Here is a 17,476-nt window from a genome sequence, read left to right as displayed (position 1 = left end):
GGGTTTGTTGCAGCTACTTTTCTGTCTACCTCTGTCTGACTGATCATTGGCTCTTTCTGTGAAGCAGCCATCCTATGTGGCCTCTAACAGGACACATTTGGTGGTTTTCTGAGAACCTCTTAGGTCATGTGGCACTGGAGATCTGACCTGATCTCTTTGTTCACTGCACCGCCAAATCACCTCCATCATCTTGGTCTCCTCATCCAAAAGTGTACTTTCCAGACAAAGTTCTTGAAAAAAAGCTCAAGCCCAGTCACCTTTGGTGGTGTCCTCTAGACCCACCATGTGTCTCTGCCATGCCTCATGGCTTCCCCAAAAGCATGCAACCACTTGGCTTCACTATCTCTTATTTCTTATTTTCTTATTTCTTATTTCTCACATACATTCCTGAAGTAATCTCATCCACTCCAATAGATGTGTATTGCTACTATTTAACAACATGCAAATATTTTTCTGATGCCCAGTCTCTCCCCTCAGTTCCACCATATTTCCCATGGCCTCATGTATACAATCAGTGTCATTTTCGAAAATTAGTTCCTACCCCTAGCTGTTCCATATGTTTGGTTAATCACGTCACCCTCTACTCACTTGTGTGATTACTTTCTAAAGCCAGTCTTCTCAGTTCTACCTCCTAAACATTTCCTTTCCCTCATTGCTCACTTCATTTGACCTCCAGTTCCATCCCCTCTAGTCTTGTATATTGTGGTCAGAGTGCCTTGCTAACACACAAGTCCCAGATTGTCACCTGCCAGCTTTTAAACCCTTTCGTGTGGACTCCACTCTCAAACTAAAGTTCCAGTTGTCATCACAGGGCCTATGAGGCCAAAACCTCTTCGATGTTTCTCCTTTTACTGCTTCTCTCTCTCTACACCTCCCAGCACTAACCCCCAACTCCTTTCTCCCCAGCCACGTCCACCTGATGCACGTGTCCAAACTGCATGCTCATGCCCCAGGCTTTTGCCTGGCCCTTCCCTCGTCATGGAGTGTTCTCATTCTCCTTGTCCTTATAGTTCAACTAAACAACTCCTTGCTTTGTAAGGCCGGAAGGGTAGGTCTTCAGCTTGGAGAAACATCCTTTGACTTCTTTCATTTCTTTTCTTTTTACAATTTTTTACCTTTTATTTGCTTTTTTTTTCTTTCCACATTTTTTACAGTCATACATAATGATAGGATTTGTTATTACATATTCATTCATGCATACAACGTAACAATATAATTTGGCATATAATATTATAATTTGGCCAACTACTGCTGCTGGTTTCATCATCTGTAAAATGGGTGGTTTTACGTTATTTCTCTGGTTCCATGGCAGAGATTGGCAGGAAGAAGCTCCACCTTATTATTTTTTACTCTTCCAGCTCTGATAATATTCTTTGGTTTAGATTTACATCTGGAATTTCTTGCCTGTGTTCTTAAAACACCATATATTGAATAAGAAGTTGTCTCTCTGCCCCATCCTGTAATTAATTAGGTAAACCCTGGACAAAATGCATAATGTCTTTAAGTCTCCATTTCTAAACCTACAGAATACGGATATTAGAACTAAATGATCTCTAAGGTCCATTTTATCCCTAAGTTTCTGAATAGATCAGAGTTAAAACCGTCAGGCACCATCTAAGTCATAGAGCTGGTGTTCAGAGAGACCATAATATAGAAATGTGTCACTTGATAAACAGAAGTGTTTACTAAACACCCTGAGATGATGCCAAGTTATCTTTTCCAGTGTTATTGCTTACCTTAGCCTGCCTACATTGAACATTCAGTAGCTATGTAATACCCTCAAATTTTTCTTCACCTTTTTAAATAAAATTGTTCAATTGAGCTTCATCTGATTATTTTAGGATCACTGAGGACTGATTATAATGGCCCCAAGTGGTTCTGTATGCATAGAAAAACAGTCTAGTTTCTACTGTCTCCCCCTCCCCCCCCCCCCGCACCTATACGGCTTATCATTGTTATTCTGAAATTTTCATGAGAAATTAGCTCAAGTAACAATTTTTAAAGTATAAAAAGAGCTCAAAAGCATCTATTTTCCATTGCTCTGCAGAAGTAAGATGGAAATAATATTCATTTCGATAGACTTACATGAGATTCTTGAAATAGAAAACCATAATCAGGACAACTTTTCACTTCTTCAGATGTTTTATATAGAATATCTAAATCTGCAGTGCCTTTTTTGTTGGTGCCTCCTGATTTTCATAATCTACCACTATTTAGCAGAAGTGGTATTTGGCTTTGAAATTATTATTTTCATGAAGTTGAAAAGAAAGCATTAACTGTTTGAGTCCTGCTGCTTAAAGACATTGAGGAGAGTTGAGTTTCATCTCTTGTCCTTACTGCAGAACTCCCGTGACAGCCATTCCTCATAGACAAGTCTCTACCATGTATAAAAGAGAGGGGGGAGTGTTGAATATTCTTTTAGAATAAGGCAAAGAAAATAGAGGCATGTGCAGATAGCCATGGGAGAGCTATGAATTATTCCCAGAATTGTAATAATTTAAAAGTAATCATAAACATTTAGAGAGAAAATATGTAAAGAGTCATGTTTACGGAGAACCTTATGTGCCATACATAGGTATGTATAAATAAGTACAAGATTAAACTTAAATTTGTTAGCATATTATTAGGGTTTTTTAAGTTGTCACACTTAAAGCAAATATTTATTTTTTAATAAGTCTTTTAAAACTTAGGGAATTTAGGGAAATCCCTTATGGGATTTAGGGAAACATCTATATCTAAGTTAAATCTTTTGCAGATTAATCACTAAACACTTTAGAAATGAAACAACTGCAGTTCAAATTTCTAGCCTAATAATTCATATCATATGATCATATAATAATTGGTTATAAAATAGGCATTATTAGGCCACTTCAATTAATATATGCAAGTCTTTGATTTGTAGCTTTTAATAGTTTTTTTTTTTTTTTTGCCTTTACTTTAGAATATTTTTAATCAAAATAATACAGATATCTAAAGTAGTCAAAATCATGGGAACAGAAAGTTTAAAATGGTGGTTTCCAGGGGCTGGGAGAAAGGGGAAATGGGGAATTGTTTAATGGGTAGTTCTATAAGATGAGAAAGTTCTGGAGATCTGTTTCATAACAACGTGAGTATACTTAGCCCTACTTAACTTAAAGATGGTAAGTTTTATGGTATGTTTTTACTTACAATAAAAATAATACATGTGTATACATGAAGATCAGATAGAATTAATAGAAAAAAATATTAGCAGTTTTTTTTTCCCATTCTTCCCAGTCTGCTACTTAAAGGAAGCTATTAAAATATATTTATATTATTTATATATTTTATAAATATATACATATATTTTATATATACATATATTTTCAATACAATAAAATTTCCCTTTTTTAATATATAGTTATATATAGTAGATTTTGAAAAACACAGTATGTATACCATCAACACAGTCAAAATAGAAATAGTTCAATCACCCACAAAAACCTTCGTTCCCCTCCCTGCAAAGTTCTGGCAACTTCTATCTTCTGTCACTACCATTTTGTCTTTCCTTCATATAATGGAATCATATACCGTATATGATATATCTTAGGATGTTTTATCCTTTTTATATATAGTTGTATTTAATTTGCTAAAGTTGTATACTCATTAGAGCTATTTGTAGATTTCATTTTTCTTTTATTCTATATTTGATTTTTGTATTAGGGGAATGCTGGTTTAATGGATTGAGTTGTGAAGTGTTCTCAAAGCCTTTTGAGTCTTGCTGCTTTTACTTACTGTGATGTATTCATATGTTATGTGTATTGGTAGTCATTTCTTTTTATTGCTGAATAGTAGTACTCTTATATAGATGTACGGTTGGTTTATCCATTTTTACATTGAGTGACATTTGAGTTTCGAGTTTCTAGTTTTGAGTGATTATGAAAAAGTCACTGTAAACATTTATGTACAGATTTTGATGATAACATGTTTTTAATTCTCTTAAGGAAGTAACCTGAATTAGGATTGCTAGGTTTTATGGAAAGTATGTGTCTAACTTTGTGAGCCACTGCAAAAACTTCTGCAAAGTAATTGTTAACATTTTGCATTCCCACTATCAATATGAGTGTTCCACTTGTTCTGCCTTCTTGTCAACACCTGGTATCTAAAGGTTTAAAATTGCTTTTCGGATCTTCATGTTAGCCATTCTAATAGGCACGTTGTGTAATGATATCTCATTGTGGTTTAGTTTGCATTCTAGTATTGATTAATGATGTTTAACATTTTTTTCCATTTGCTTATTTACAGTCCATGTATCTCTGATAAAACTATCTGTTCAAGAATTTTGACCATTTCTTTTATTGAACTGTTCATTTTCTTGCAGTTGAGTTTTGAGTTATTTATGTCTTTTGTCAGATACGAGACTTGCAATATTTATGTATCATTGTCTTTCAAAGAACAGATGTTCTTTGTTTTGATAAGTCAAATTTATCATTTTTTTTTTCTTTCATGGATTGTGCTTTTTGTGTCCTATGAAATCTTTATTAATCCAGGGACTGAAAGATTTCTCCTATGTTTTCATATTAAAGTTTTATAGTTTGGGATTTTACATTTAGATCTGTGATCAATGTGAAGTTACGTGGATCAAGTTGAGGGGGATTGTTATTACTATTAGTTTTTGCTATAGTTATTCAGTTGTTTCTGCAAAACTATTTGAAAACTACCTCTTCTGCCTTGAGCTATCTTTACATATTTGTTGAAAATCAATTTGCCATGTATGTGTGGATCTATTTCTGATATCTCTCTAGTCTGTTCCATTGCTCTGTATGTCTGTCCTTTGGCCAATACCATACTTATTTGATGAGTCCTTTACAAAAAACCTTGAGGTCAGGTGGCAGGAGTCCTTTAGCCTTGTTCTTTTTCCAAAAGTGTTTTCGTTATTCTAATTTCTTTGCCTGTAACCCTAGAACCACTACAACTTTTCAACACAATTTTGATTAAGATTACATGGAATCAATACAATAGTTTTAGGATAAGGAAATGACAATTTAATAATAGTGAGTCTTTCAACCTGCAAGCACAGCATCTAGCTCAACATTTATTTGGTTCTGAATTTTATAGTTTTCAGCATACAGATCTTATACATACTTGGTTCGATATATACCTATTTCATGTATTTTCATGCTAATATGAAACTTTAAATTTTAAATTGTTCATTACTAATAAATAGAAATGCCATTTATTTTTTTATCTTGAACTTATATCTTGTGACCTTGAGAAACTTGCTTCTTGGTAGTTATTTGTGGATCCTTTGGGATTTTCCTCTAGACAACGTGTTATCTGTGAATCCAGATGATTTTATTTTATTTTATTCATTGTAATATGGTGTTTTGTTTTCTTCTTTGTCTTAACTTATTACCTGGCTATTATCTTTGGTATGATGCTGAAGCACTGAGAGTGGATATGATTCCCTTCTAATCTCAAGGGGGGAAAACATTAATTCTTTTACCTTTAAGTATGATACCTGTTGGATTTCTGTTTTACTGAAAGATTTTATCTTAAGTGGATGATGAATTTTGTCAAATGCTTTTTCTGTGTCTATTGAAATGATTCAATAATTCTTCTCGAGTCTGTTTGTAAGGTGAATTGTATTGATTTTCATGTTTATCTTGCATTCCCAGGATAAATGGCACTTGGTCACAATATACTATTCTTTTTATACGTATTTGGATTTAATTTGCTAAAATTTTCTTAAGAATTTTTGCATCTGTATTCATTAGGGCTATAGATCTGCAGATTTCTTTTATAATGTCTTTATCTGATTTTAAAATCAGATGAAATTTAACATCAGATAAAATCAGGAATTCTGGCCTTACATGATGAATTGTGAAGATTTTTCTCCAATTTTCTGGAAAGTTTGTGTAAAATTGGTATTATTTTTTCTTTAAATCTTTAGTGGAATTTACCAGTGAACTCATCTGGACCTGAATTTTTCTTTATAGAAAAATTTTAAACTACAAATTCAGTTTTGTAAATAGATATAATACTCCTAAGTATTTGGAGATTTTTCAGGTAATCTTATGTTAGTTATTTCTAATTTAATGCCATTATGGTCAGAAGGCATTTGTATAATTTGAATCCCTTTAAATTTATTGAGATTTGTTTAATGGTTTAGAATATTATCTCACTTGGTAAGTTTAATATGTACTTGAAAAGAATGTGTATCCTGTTAATGTTAGATAAAATGTTCTACAGAAGTCAAGTGGTGATAATGTTATTCTGTTTGTTATTTCTGTTACTTGTTCTTTCAATTACTGAGAGGATTGATGAACTATCCAACTATGCTTGTGGGGGTTTTTGTGTATCCTTACAATTCTATCAATATTTGCTCCATTAGTTTTGAAGTTCAGTTATTAGTACATAAACATTTGGGATTTTTATGACCTTTTGATGAATTGACACTTTATTATTATGAAATACCCTTTGTTCCTGGTAATGCTCTTTGTTTTACAACCTACTTTGTTTAAATAATATCATCAATCCTACTTGTTTGTTTACTGTTAACATGGCATATCTTCTTCCATTCTCTTATTGTACCTATTTGTGCCTTTATGTTTAAAGTACATTTCCTATAGGTAGCATAGTTGTGTCCTTTTCATCCAATTTAGCAGTCTCTGCCTTTTAATTGGGAAGCTTAATTTATACCATTTACATTTAATATAATTATTGATATAAATGGTTTAAATCTATCTTGATATTTTTATTGTTTTTTCTTCCTCTCATTCTGTCTTCCTTGAGTTTGTACTTTTTCTTGATTCCATGTTGTCCTTCTATATTGACTTATTACCTTTGGAGTTCATAGTATACATCTCTAACTCACCACCATCTACTTGAGTAATATAAAGAACCTTACAGCAATATACTTCCCTTTCTCCCTTCCTAGACTTCTATGTATGTTAGACATTGTTATTTTTTCTACTTTAACCAGTCAGTTATCTCTTAAAAGAGATTTAATAATGGGGGGGGGAAGATTTTATATTTAACCATATGATAGTCATTTCAGACACTCTTCATTCTTTTGTGTAGATCGAGATTTTCATCTAGTATCATTTTCTTTCTATTTGAACAACGTACTTTAAACTTTCTTGTGTGCAGGTCCATCTGTGAAAAATACTTCTAGCTTTTGTGCATCTGGAAAAGTCTTAATTTTGCCTTAAAATCTTTAAAGATATCTTTATGGGGCATATAATTATAGATTGACAAGTTTGTCTTTTTTCTTTCTTTAACAATGTTACTGTACTGTCTTCTCTCTAGCATTGTTTCCAATCAGAAGTCCACTGTCATTCCTATTTTTGTTGCATTGTATATAACATAATTCTCTTCTCCGTTTCCAAGATTTTCTCTATCACTGTTTTAAGCAATTTGGGCCATATGCCTTGCTATGGTTTTCTTGATGATTCTCTTGCCTGGGAATTTATTTAATTCTTACATATGTGAGTTATTGTTTTTAAAAATTTTGAGATAAATCATCATTATTTCTTGAAATATCTCTTTTTTCTTTCCCTCTTCTATTCTTCATAGAATTTACCACAGATATATTTGGTTTCTTGAAATTGTACCACAATTGATGCTTTGTTCCTTTTTGTTTTGTTCTTCTTTTTCCATTTTTTTTTGTTTAATTTGAATACTTTCTATTGTTAATATATCAATAATGCTTCTGCCCTATTTAATCTGCTGCTATAATCCTATAAGCTATATTTTATTCTTAAACATTGTATTTTCCATTTTGATTTATTTGTGTTTTCATGCCTGCCTTTTAGTATGCTAATGTCTCATCTACCTTCTGGAACACACAAAATATAGACAAAACAACTGTTTTGAAATCTTTGTTTACAAATTTTGTCATCTCTGTCATATCTGGGTCATTTTGATTAATTGTTTTTCTCATTATGAGTCATATTTCCCTACTTGTTCCTTTCTCTGCCTAGTACCTTTTATCAGGTGTCAGATATTGTGAATAATTGGATGCTAGAGATTTTATTTTATTAAATATACTTTGGCTTTGTCTGGGGACAAAATTAAATTACTTGGGAACAGTTTGATTTATCAAGGCTTCCTTTAAACTGCTTTCCACAGGAATAAACCCGCTTCAGCCTAGGACTGAGCTCCCCCACTATTTAGGCAGTACCTTCTGAGTACTGAATGCTGTTTACAGGGTTCTTTTTATTCAACTTTGTGGTAGCGCCGCCTATTTCCCACACTGAGATTTCTGAAAATTGTTTGGACTGCTGCTTTTGGGTGATTCTTTCCCTAACCTGGGGTAGTACTGTTGCAGAGCCTGAAGTGGGAGGTACCCAGCAGATCTCTTCTGTGTATCTGTGAACCTCTTTCTGTAAAAGTGTTTTATTTAATTCAGGCAATACAGGTACATATTTAAATATCAAATAGAGTGAATAGAAGAAAATTAACAGGTTCCTTTATTCACTACTCCCAAATCTGTTCTTCAGATGGGACCTTTTTTTTTTTTTTGGTGATGGGGATCGAACCCAGGGCCCAAGGCAAGCACTCTACCGACTGAGCTATCTCCCCACTCCCCTGATGCGACCATTTTGAATTATTTATTTTTTCCTCCTCATTTACTTCCACGTTTTTGTGTTAATATTATTTATCCTTATATTATGCCCAATAGAGTTAACTTTTTAAAGTTAAATCAGTTTTAAAAATCTAAAAATATGGACACGTAGTTTTTATTTGAGCATTCTGTTATATTTATTTATTTTGAAAAACTGCCCTTGACTCTAGCCAGGGGTTCTTTAGCACTGTCACGTACGCGTCAGTGCTGCGCCGCCCCTACCGGCCAGCCCGCTTCTCTGCCGTCCACCCCGCTCTGCAGGGCAGGCCCGCTACTGCCCTGGCTCCCTTGGCCATGTCACCTGCCCCTTCCCTCGTTCTCCAGCCCCATGATCCCCGTCATTCTCCTTAGCGTGTGATCCTCCGGTTCCTATTTCTCAGGCCTTTTTATTTTCTTGGTTTGCTCTCCTCCATTGTGGTGTGTGAAACGTCTAAAAATGTGTTTACCATTGCACTCAAATGATGATTTAGCCAGGTAAGGAATTCTCAAAGTTTTTTTTTTAAACACCCTTTTCTCTCAGAATTTTAAGACATTTTCTCTATTGTTTTGTGAAAGCTGGCAAAACCATTCTGATGGTAGTTCCTGTGTTTGTCTTTTTTTTTTTTTTTCCCCATTTGGAAGCTTTAGTAATTTTTTTCTGCCCCTAACGAGCTGAAGTTTCACGATGATAATGTGCTTTTCGTATAAGACTTTTTTCATTTATTGTGGTGGGCATTTAATCATCTCATTTAATCTGGATTTTTGTGCCCTTTAGTTCTGGATAAATTCTTAAATGATTTTTGTGATAATTCCCTTCCCTCTATTTTTGGAACTCACAGTTTTGATGTTGGATATACAATTCATTCTCTCTCTCTCCCTCTCCCCCTCCTCCCTCCCTCCCTCCCCCATTTTTTGGAAGATTTTTTTCCCACTTCATCTTTTAACCAAAATCAAGGACATTTAAAATATGGTTGAGTTTAACAGCTTCTTCCTTTTTTGATTTCTTTGGCATTATTTCTTGTTCCGACAATGTGGACGGGGAATCAACAGTAAAGCATTATTCATTATTAATCATATTTCTCTTAATGCATTTCAGTTTTTAGATATTTCTCAAATTGACAGATAAAATTGTGGATATTCATTGTATATAGTATTACATCTTGAATTATATGTATGTTGTAGAATAGTTATTCTAGCCAATTAGCAAATGTATTCATGTGGTTATCGTTTTTGTGATGAAAATACTTAACATCCACTCTTTGCATTTTTTAAACCTACAATATATCATCATTAACTAGCCATCATGTCATACAACAGATCTCTTAAACTTTATTTCTTCCATCTGTAATTATATATCTTTGACCAACATCTTCTCATTTCACGCCCTTCCTCCCCGCAACACCATATGACCTTTCCAGCTCCTGGTAACTACTTTCTACTCTGCTTTAATGAGATCAACTTTTTTAGATTCCACATATGAATGAGACCATATGGTATTTGTCTTTCTGTGCCTGGCCTGTGTCACTTAATAAAATCTTGAGATCCATCCATGTTGTTGCAAATTATAGGATTTTATTTTTTTATGACTGAGTATATTTCCTTGTACATATATACCACATTTTCTTTAGCTGAGAGTCCTGTGGTTTTATTTGCTAAACCTGATAACCCTGCTTCCAGTGCCTAATGAGAGTTAACTAGAAAAGTGGAGGTGACCTGCAAGTCACTAGACAACAGCGATTTGGTTAGTTGCAGGGCCATGTGCCTTACCTGCTTCCTTGGCAGTCATTTCAGATTTGCAAGGAATTTTGGACAGGGGGAGGAAGAGATTATCCTGGTTGAGTGGTGGATCCCTACCTGTGTTGATATTGACCACGGTCAGATCAGATTTAGAGAAAAGCATGTTACTCAGAAATACAGTACAAGCCATGCCTCTGCTCCTCTTCTATGGTTTCCCCATGCTTCAGACCAAGATGCAGAGGTGGTTGAACTGGAATCCATGCAAAAGGGCTCAAGGCAGACGACAATAGCAAAACACCCCAGTCACCAGTGTCCAGTCTGTTCGCTGTGTTTCAGATTACTCGGGAGTGAGAGCGCCTGGTCTCTCTGCCCAGAGCCTTAAGCTGACTTGGATATCCACGTCTCTGCAGCTTCCTTCTGAAGGCTGTGTGGTGTTTTCTCTGTCCTATCAGCAAGTCTTTGATGAGCTATGACTAGGCACAAGACTCACAGACAAACGGAAGAACCTTTGAATGTAATTCTAGCCATTTGTGCCCCAGATATTTCTGATTCAGTTGTCTTCCTCCATGAACCTTTCCTCCACTTCCTTTGCCTTCTTTTTCAAAAATTATATCTTTTCAGGTTTCAGATAAAAATCCAGTTTCAAGGAAAAGTAGCATGATTGTATGAAAGGTTTGAAAAAACTAGATTTCTAATCATTCTTTTGGTTGCATATCTCAGCAAATTCTCCAGAAATGTTTGTTCTCACATTTCTCTCCCTCTTTATCCCTCTCTCTCTCCCCCACCCCTCTCTCTGTCAAGGATGTATGTACAAAGATGTTTCTTGCATTTTTTAAAAAATAGAAAGTGTTGGAGATGACCAAAATGTCCCTCAGGAGGCATGTGGGTTAGATAGACTACAGGTATTTATATTTGCTTCTATGGCTCAATTGAAATGACTGAAATAAAAACATAGTCAACTGATCTCTGTTTATGTTCAAGAACAACTTGATTAAATAAAGTTCAGTTAATTCAGTAATATTTTTAGACTCCAGCTGGGAATTTTAAGTTCATTTCTTTATGTGAATGTAGAAGATTTTTAAAGTTCTTTTATAGCTTTTCCTTTGAAGTTGGTATCCATTTGAATTATGTAAATGGACCTTATCACAGATAGTTTTAGTCAAAACTTTAACTTTCAAAATATAGAATCTATCCTGTAGTAAATAATAATTCTGTTTAGCATTTGTAGACATAGGGATTACATGCCTGTTTTCCAGGTTGTTATAAGTTTTGAGTTCCTACTTATTGTTTCCTTTTATTGAAAATGTGTGCCACCTTTAAAAATGTATAATATAGTTAATTTTGATAAATTCGTAAATGTTTTATTCAAAAGCAAAGCCTAATGTGAACCTTATTATAAAAAGGAATCTTCCTGTCTTATAGTCACCCTTTGGTTTTTAACCCAAAAAAGAGTTACACTCCTCTTCATTTGCTGCATTCACTGTATTTGGTTCCTAATTGCTTTAGACAGTTTCAAAAACCAAATGTCCCTCTACCAGCCTTGGGTCAACTTCAAATTTTGTCTAAAAGGCTCTGATAGAAATTTTAGGAAAGGATGCTCCTTGAGGGAGAATGCTTGTTTGGAAGAGATTTGTGTATGTGTGTGTGTGTGTGTGTGTGTGTAAAATATACGTTTACATTCTATGGTCAAATTTTATGTTGGAATTATTTGTGGTGATGCAACTTGCTTGTAGATTAGGTCTCAAATACTTTGTAGTGGTTTTTTCCCCTTTCTGTTTTTATAGTATTATGCCATGAGAGGGCAGTATTGTAGAGGTTAATGTTCCCTTCTCAAATGTACTGCAAACTGTTTATATTGTGTAATAAGCAAACTTTTTAGATTTACAGTATACTAAATTGTAATCTTAACTGATGCATCCTTGTAGATATCTTAAATTGATAGAGGCAGTTTTGTCACAGGTTAAAGGCATTTTACCCCCAGATCTCTTGATTTTGGTTTGAAGTGAATTACTTGTTCATTGTGACCATAGAGTGAAATAGAGGTGAACCTGCAGTACTTCTTGGCTACTTAACTATTTTTAACCATCAGATGCCTTTTTTGGCTGATTCTGGACACTGCAGATGGGCAGACTACCTCCAAGGAGTTGTGTGCTTTGAAACAGTACTGGATTATTTCAATCCCTCTGATAATAAGGCGACTCAGGATTGAGTCTTGGAAGAATTGTTGCTTTTCCTCTAAAAACTTGCCTTAGGGACTTGCTGAAAATGGATCTCTTCAGGATCCAACCCGTGGATTGACTTTTCTAGTTATAAATGGAAGAAGGCATATTTAATTCCTGGTGCTGTTGGGAAGATATGATTTTAAGGCTGATGGCTCTGGGGACATTTGGGCAATATCCCCTGGATTGCATCTTATGGATTCCTTTGACCCATTTTTTTTACACCTAGCAAGGAAACTAGTGTTAGTTTCTAAAAGTAATTGATAAATTCATGTAAAAGTAGTATTTCTCAAAAAGCAAATGTAATTTTCCCTCTAAAATTCATTGGCATTTGAAAAATACTCTTACAGTAGGGTTATTATTCTTATAAATAAAATCGCCTATAAAATCATCCCATAACTGCTGCCTGTAAGAACCAGATAATTGAAATAGAGATGCTCCAGCTCCTGCAAGTATTTAGTGGTGGGACTGGGCATGCCCAGTAGATCAGACGGTTCTTGTTGCAAAAAGGAAGCGTTGTTGGTTGAGCAGTCGCTGGGACCTGCGGCTCCAGGGACCAGGGTCTGACTCCCTTAAACGTAAGCAATGGGGGGGGGGGGGGGGCATCGATCATGTCTTCAGGGACCTTGACACTTTCTGTCCAAGCCATGGCTGGGCATTCCCAGGCCGCGGGGCCCTTAGTGGCCCGCGCCCCAGCTGCTCCCAGCACCGCCTGGCCAGCCCACCAGAGGAGCTGGGCAGGAGCGCAGGCGGGGGAGGCAGCTGGGGGAGCTGGGCGGGGAAGAGCCGAGGGGCGGTGCGACCTGGAACTGGCCAATCGGCGCGTCCCTGCGCTGAATATATGTTGCACTTAGACCGGGAGACCTGGTCTAGAGCCGAGTGGAGCCGCGCAGCCGGTCCCTGAGGCTTCACACAGCTCTGGGATCTGAATCTTCCCGGTTCGCCAAGCCCCAGAAGCCGGGTTTCTTTAAACTGGCGTTGCTGTTTTCTCTCTCCTTGGGCTGTAGAAAGCCGGAAGACTCTATCTAGCTCAAACAAGGCTGCTGGTGTTCCCTCTTTTTATTTTTTTTCCACGAGGGTGTTTTTGGCTGCAATTGCATGAAATCCCAATGGTGTAGACCAGTGGCGATGGATCTAGGAGTTTACCAACTGAGACATTTCTCAATTTCTTTCTTGTCATCTTTGTTGGGGACTGAAAACGCCTCTGTGAGACTTGACAATAGGTAAATGTTGACTGGAGTAGTTTCATTAAATTTACTCGAGGTATTTGTAATAATGCAGGTAAAAGATAGCCGGGCGAATTCCTTTGTCCATTGCTTGAGAGATTACTGTGACATGGATGTTGCCTTTTGAAATGTTCAGAATAGCGTTATTTTCGCAGATCTGGCCAAAGAGAACAGGCTTTCCCACATTATGTAATTTAGCCCTTTGTGGCTGACTAAAATAGGGGAATGCCTGGATAGTCATTAGTAAGAGAGTGGCTGGTATTTTCTGGAGGATGATAAATTTCATAGCGTTTGAGAATATTCAAAATATGATGCTAGTTACATCACAGAATTGAGAGGTTCATCTTTATCTTGGATATTTAACATAAATTCCATTTGTTGATGATCTCTTTTATCCTCTTTTTTTCAGCTCCTCTGGTGCAAGTGTGGTAGCTATCGACAACAAAATCGAGCAAGCTATGGTATGTACTGATAAAAAAAAATCATTTGTACTAAAACGTGGGCACAGCACATCTAGAAAACTAGATGTCTTGGTGGAACCAGTGCATCCCTTTGGATCAGATGATGTAGATTGTTCTTCATACATTTAGAAATGCCGGTGCTCTATTCTGCCAGCATGGGGCCAAGGCTGCTGTGGACTGAGAAAGAGGCCCTGAGGGTATTAAATGTTCTCTCCTGTCTGATTTTATACGTTAGGATTTTTTCAGTGTCCCCTTTTGCTAGGAAAACGCTGGCTCAGCGTCTCCTTCCGTTTGTCTTGGGTACATCTTTAAGGATGTGGCTTTACTAGTAATCCTAAAATTTTACCAGGGAGCTAGGAGCGGGGAGGGCTCCAGAAGTGGGGATCTTGGTGAAGAGCCTTCTAGACCATGCACATATGGATCCCCAGCAGTGCATGCTACTGCAGAATGAAGGAGAATGGGAGAAAAGTTTTGTTTTCTCAGCCTGCGCTTGGATTTCTCCTATTTTTTATTTCCGCCTTGGCCGTTCTTTGTTATTGGAGCAGCGCCTGTGGCTCTTCTCACGGGATTCTCTGCCCACTGTTGCTAGGCAAACTCCGAACCTTTAATTCGGAGCTATAAATAACTCGGGCTCCCATTGGCTGCGACGTCGGCCCAGGTTTCTGTGATGTCAGCTTAATCACGAAAAGAAGGGGGGTTAGGGGTGGAGGGAAGAAAATGCGGCAACATGCTCTGTAGGAACTGGCTGCAGCCGGTGCTGAGGGAGGCGGCCCTGGCCGGCTGGGGAGGGACTTGGGGGCGGGGAAGCAGTCACTGGGCTGCGGGCCTGAACATCCCAGAGGCCGGGCTCCAGGAACCCTGCGCCGGGCGGAGGAGCCCAGTGCTTTTTGCCATCTCAAATAGGAAACCCGACTGTATGCATCCCTGCTAACGTCTGCAGAGGAACCATAGAATTTTAGAAGGCCTGAACACTTACGTGTTAAACTTTTAAGTATTGTGCAGTTGTGATTGTATTCAGATTTCCCCAAGTCTGGTTTATTGAACTTCAAAGGCAAAATATGTGAAATATTAAGGAAAACTATGCAAAGTAATTCTTCAGAGTCCAGAAAATGGTAGATTCAACCCTTTTCTCCCCCTCTTTATTTTAGGATCTGGTGAAAAGCCATTTGATGTATGCGGTTAGAGAGGAAGTGGAGGTCCTCAAAGAGCAAATCAAAGAACTAATAGAAAAAAATTCCCAGCTGGAGCAGGAAAACAATCTGCTGAAGACACTGGCCAGTCCTGAGCAACTCGCTCAGTTTCAGGCCCAGCTGCAGACTGGCTCCCCTCCTGCCACCACGCAGCCACAGGGGACCACACAGCCCCCGGCTCAGCCAGCATCCCAGGGCTCAGGACCAACCGCATAGCCTCCTATGCCCCCGCAGAACTGGCTGCTGCTGCTGTCTGAACTGAACTGAACACACCCGGAAGATGTACTAGGGAGAGTCTGCCTCCACAGTCACCCATTTCATTGCTCGCTGCAAAAGAGACGTGAGACTGACATATGCCATTATCTTTTTTTTTTTTTTTTTCCAGTATTAAACACTCATTTGCTTTTGGCTTGAAGAAATTTATTAGTTGGGTGAATTAAACAGAGAATTAGCATGGATGTACCCTGTGCAGCTTGGCAGATATCTGAGGAATGGTTTAATTTTTGCTGAGGAGCTGTGTGCCTTTCCATCCCTTCTTGCTGCCCACCCCACTTTCAAGAGTTCTGCTGGCTGGTAGTGTACTCCTTGGGGTTAGGAAGCAGTGGAGCTCCTCGCTGGACTTTGCACTCTCCTCTCCTCCCCATGAGGAACTTGAAAGGGAGGCAAGAAACAAGACTAAAATGAGGGGGAATGCAGTTCATTGTACACATTGACGACTGTCACCAAAACCTATAAAAAAAAATAGTACTGTGCCTCTTTTCTTAAACAGTGGATGACACAAAACTATTAGTGATAAAACGGTGACAGGTAGCTGGGACCTAGGCTATCTTACTATGAAGGTTGTTTTGCTTATTGTATATTTGTGTATGTAGTGTAACTATTTTGTACATTAGAGGACTGGAACTACTATTTAGGTTGTACAGATTGAAATTTAGATGTTTCATTGGCTGTCTGAAGAGGTGTGGATTGTCTTTTATATAGAGATTACGTAAAAACTGCTACATGACAAAAACCACACCTGAAGAAATTTTAAGAATTTGGCACAGTTAGTCACTTTGTATAATCAGAAATCTAGCTGCTGAATATTCTGAAGTATATCCTTGTTCATTGAAGTCTTTGGATTGAGCTGGTTGATGACTTTGAAAAATGATCAGTGCTAGCTAATGAATTGGAGTTCCCAGTAGGGGTTTCTGCATATCACCTGTATAGTAGTTATGCAAATGTTCCTGTGCATGTTCTCTACACAGTTGTAAGGTGTCACTGTATTTAACTGTTGTACTTGTCAACTTTCAATAAAGCATATAAAATGTTGATAAACAAGTGTTTCCATATTACAGTGTGAACATAATTGCAGGCATTTCCACGACTGTTTCCAGGTTAAGCTAAACAATTTGTCTAGCAAAATCCTGACAGGGAGTGGAAGGGCTGGACAAAGTAGGGGTGTCAGTAGTTTTACTACCTAAGTGGAAGGAATTTGACATGGCGTTGTTGGGCTAGTAAGAGAAGAGACAGTGGAGAAGATGGCTCAGTTCTTCCAGCAAATAGCATGCCTTGGACAAGTCACTTCACCCCTGTAGGCCTATGAGAAGGATTGAAAGATAAATGTCTTAAATTTTCCTATGGCTTTAAAATTCTGGAAGTCCATGAAGATGTTCATCTTCCAGTGTTTGCTGAAGCAGATGGGAAATGAGCCTCATTCTGTCTAATTCCAATAAACTTGTTTAGGATCAAAAAAATGGAAGTTAGAGAATCTCATTTCCACTTTAAGGACTCTTCACCTTGACTTGGGGTGTCTCTTCTAGAGTGGTCTGAAATTCTAGCTCCTTGGGCAGTCATTTATTTTGTCCGAGCAAAAGAGCTGACTCCAGGGGTTGCCTGTACTGGATTTGAGGTAGAACCTGATGATCAAGGGAGTCCTTCCCAGTTGATTCTATAAGAGTGTAAAATAAGTCAAAATTTAAAATACTCTGGAGTCCTAAAGCTAACTGTCTGTAGAGGCAACGTCAATGAGCAAGTGAACAGGGTGGGCTTAGCTATAGTCTGCCTGAGGACCTTAGCAACAGCCCTTTGCCCTATG

General features: G+C 37.3%; 1 protein-coding gene across 4 annotated transcripts in view; it reads left to right on the top strand.

The window, feature by feature from the left end:
* The window catches only part of TSC22D1 (TSC22 domain family member 1), a 113,250-nt gene extending 96,531 nt beyond the window's left edge, over positions 1-16,719 (top strand). For 3 of the 4 annotated variants that reach the window (XM_079136975.1, XM_079136970.1, XM_079136971.1), the window contains 2 exons: positions 14,158-14,209; positions 15,358-16,719. In XM_079136975.1, coding sequence (XP_078993101.1) covers positions 14,158-14,209; positions 15,358-15,615 — 310 coding nt within the window. In that variant the 3' untranslated portion in view covers positions 15,616-16,719. Of the gene's footprint in view, positions 1-13,378; positions 13,746-14,157; positions 14,210-15,357 lie in introns of those variants that run through there. The other variant, XM_079136974.1, reaches the window with a different exon arrangement.
* Positions 16,720-17,476: the final 757 nt, after the last annotated feature.

The sequence above is a fragment of the Sciurus vulgaris genome (genome assembly GCF_902686455.1).
Source record: "Sciurus vulgaris genome assembly, chromosome: 4".
Classification (NCBI taxonomy): domain Eukaryota; kingdom Metazoa; phylum Chordata; class Mammalia; order Rodentia; family Sciuridae; genus Sciurus; species Sciurus vulgaris.
This window is presented reverse-complemented; position numbering and strand designations above follow the sequence as displayed.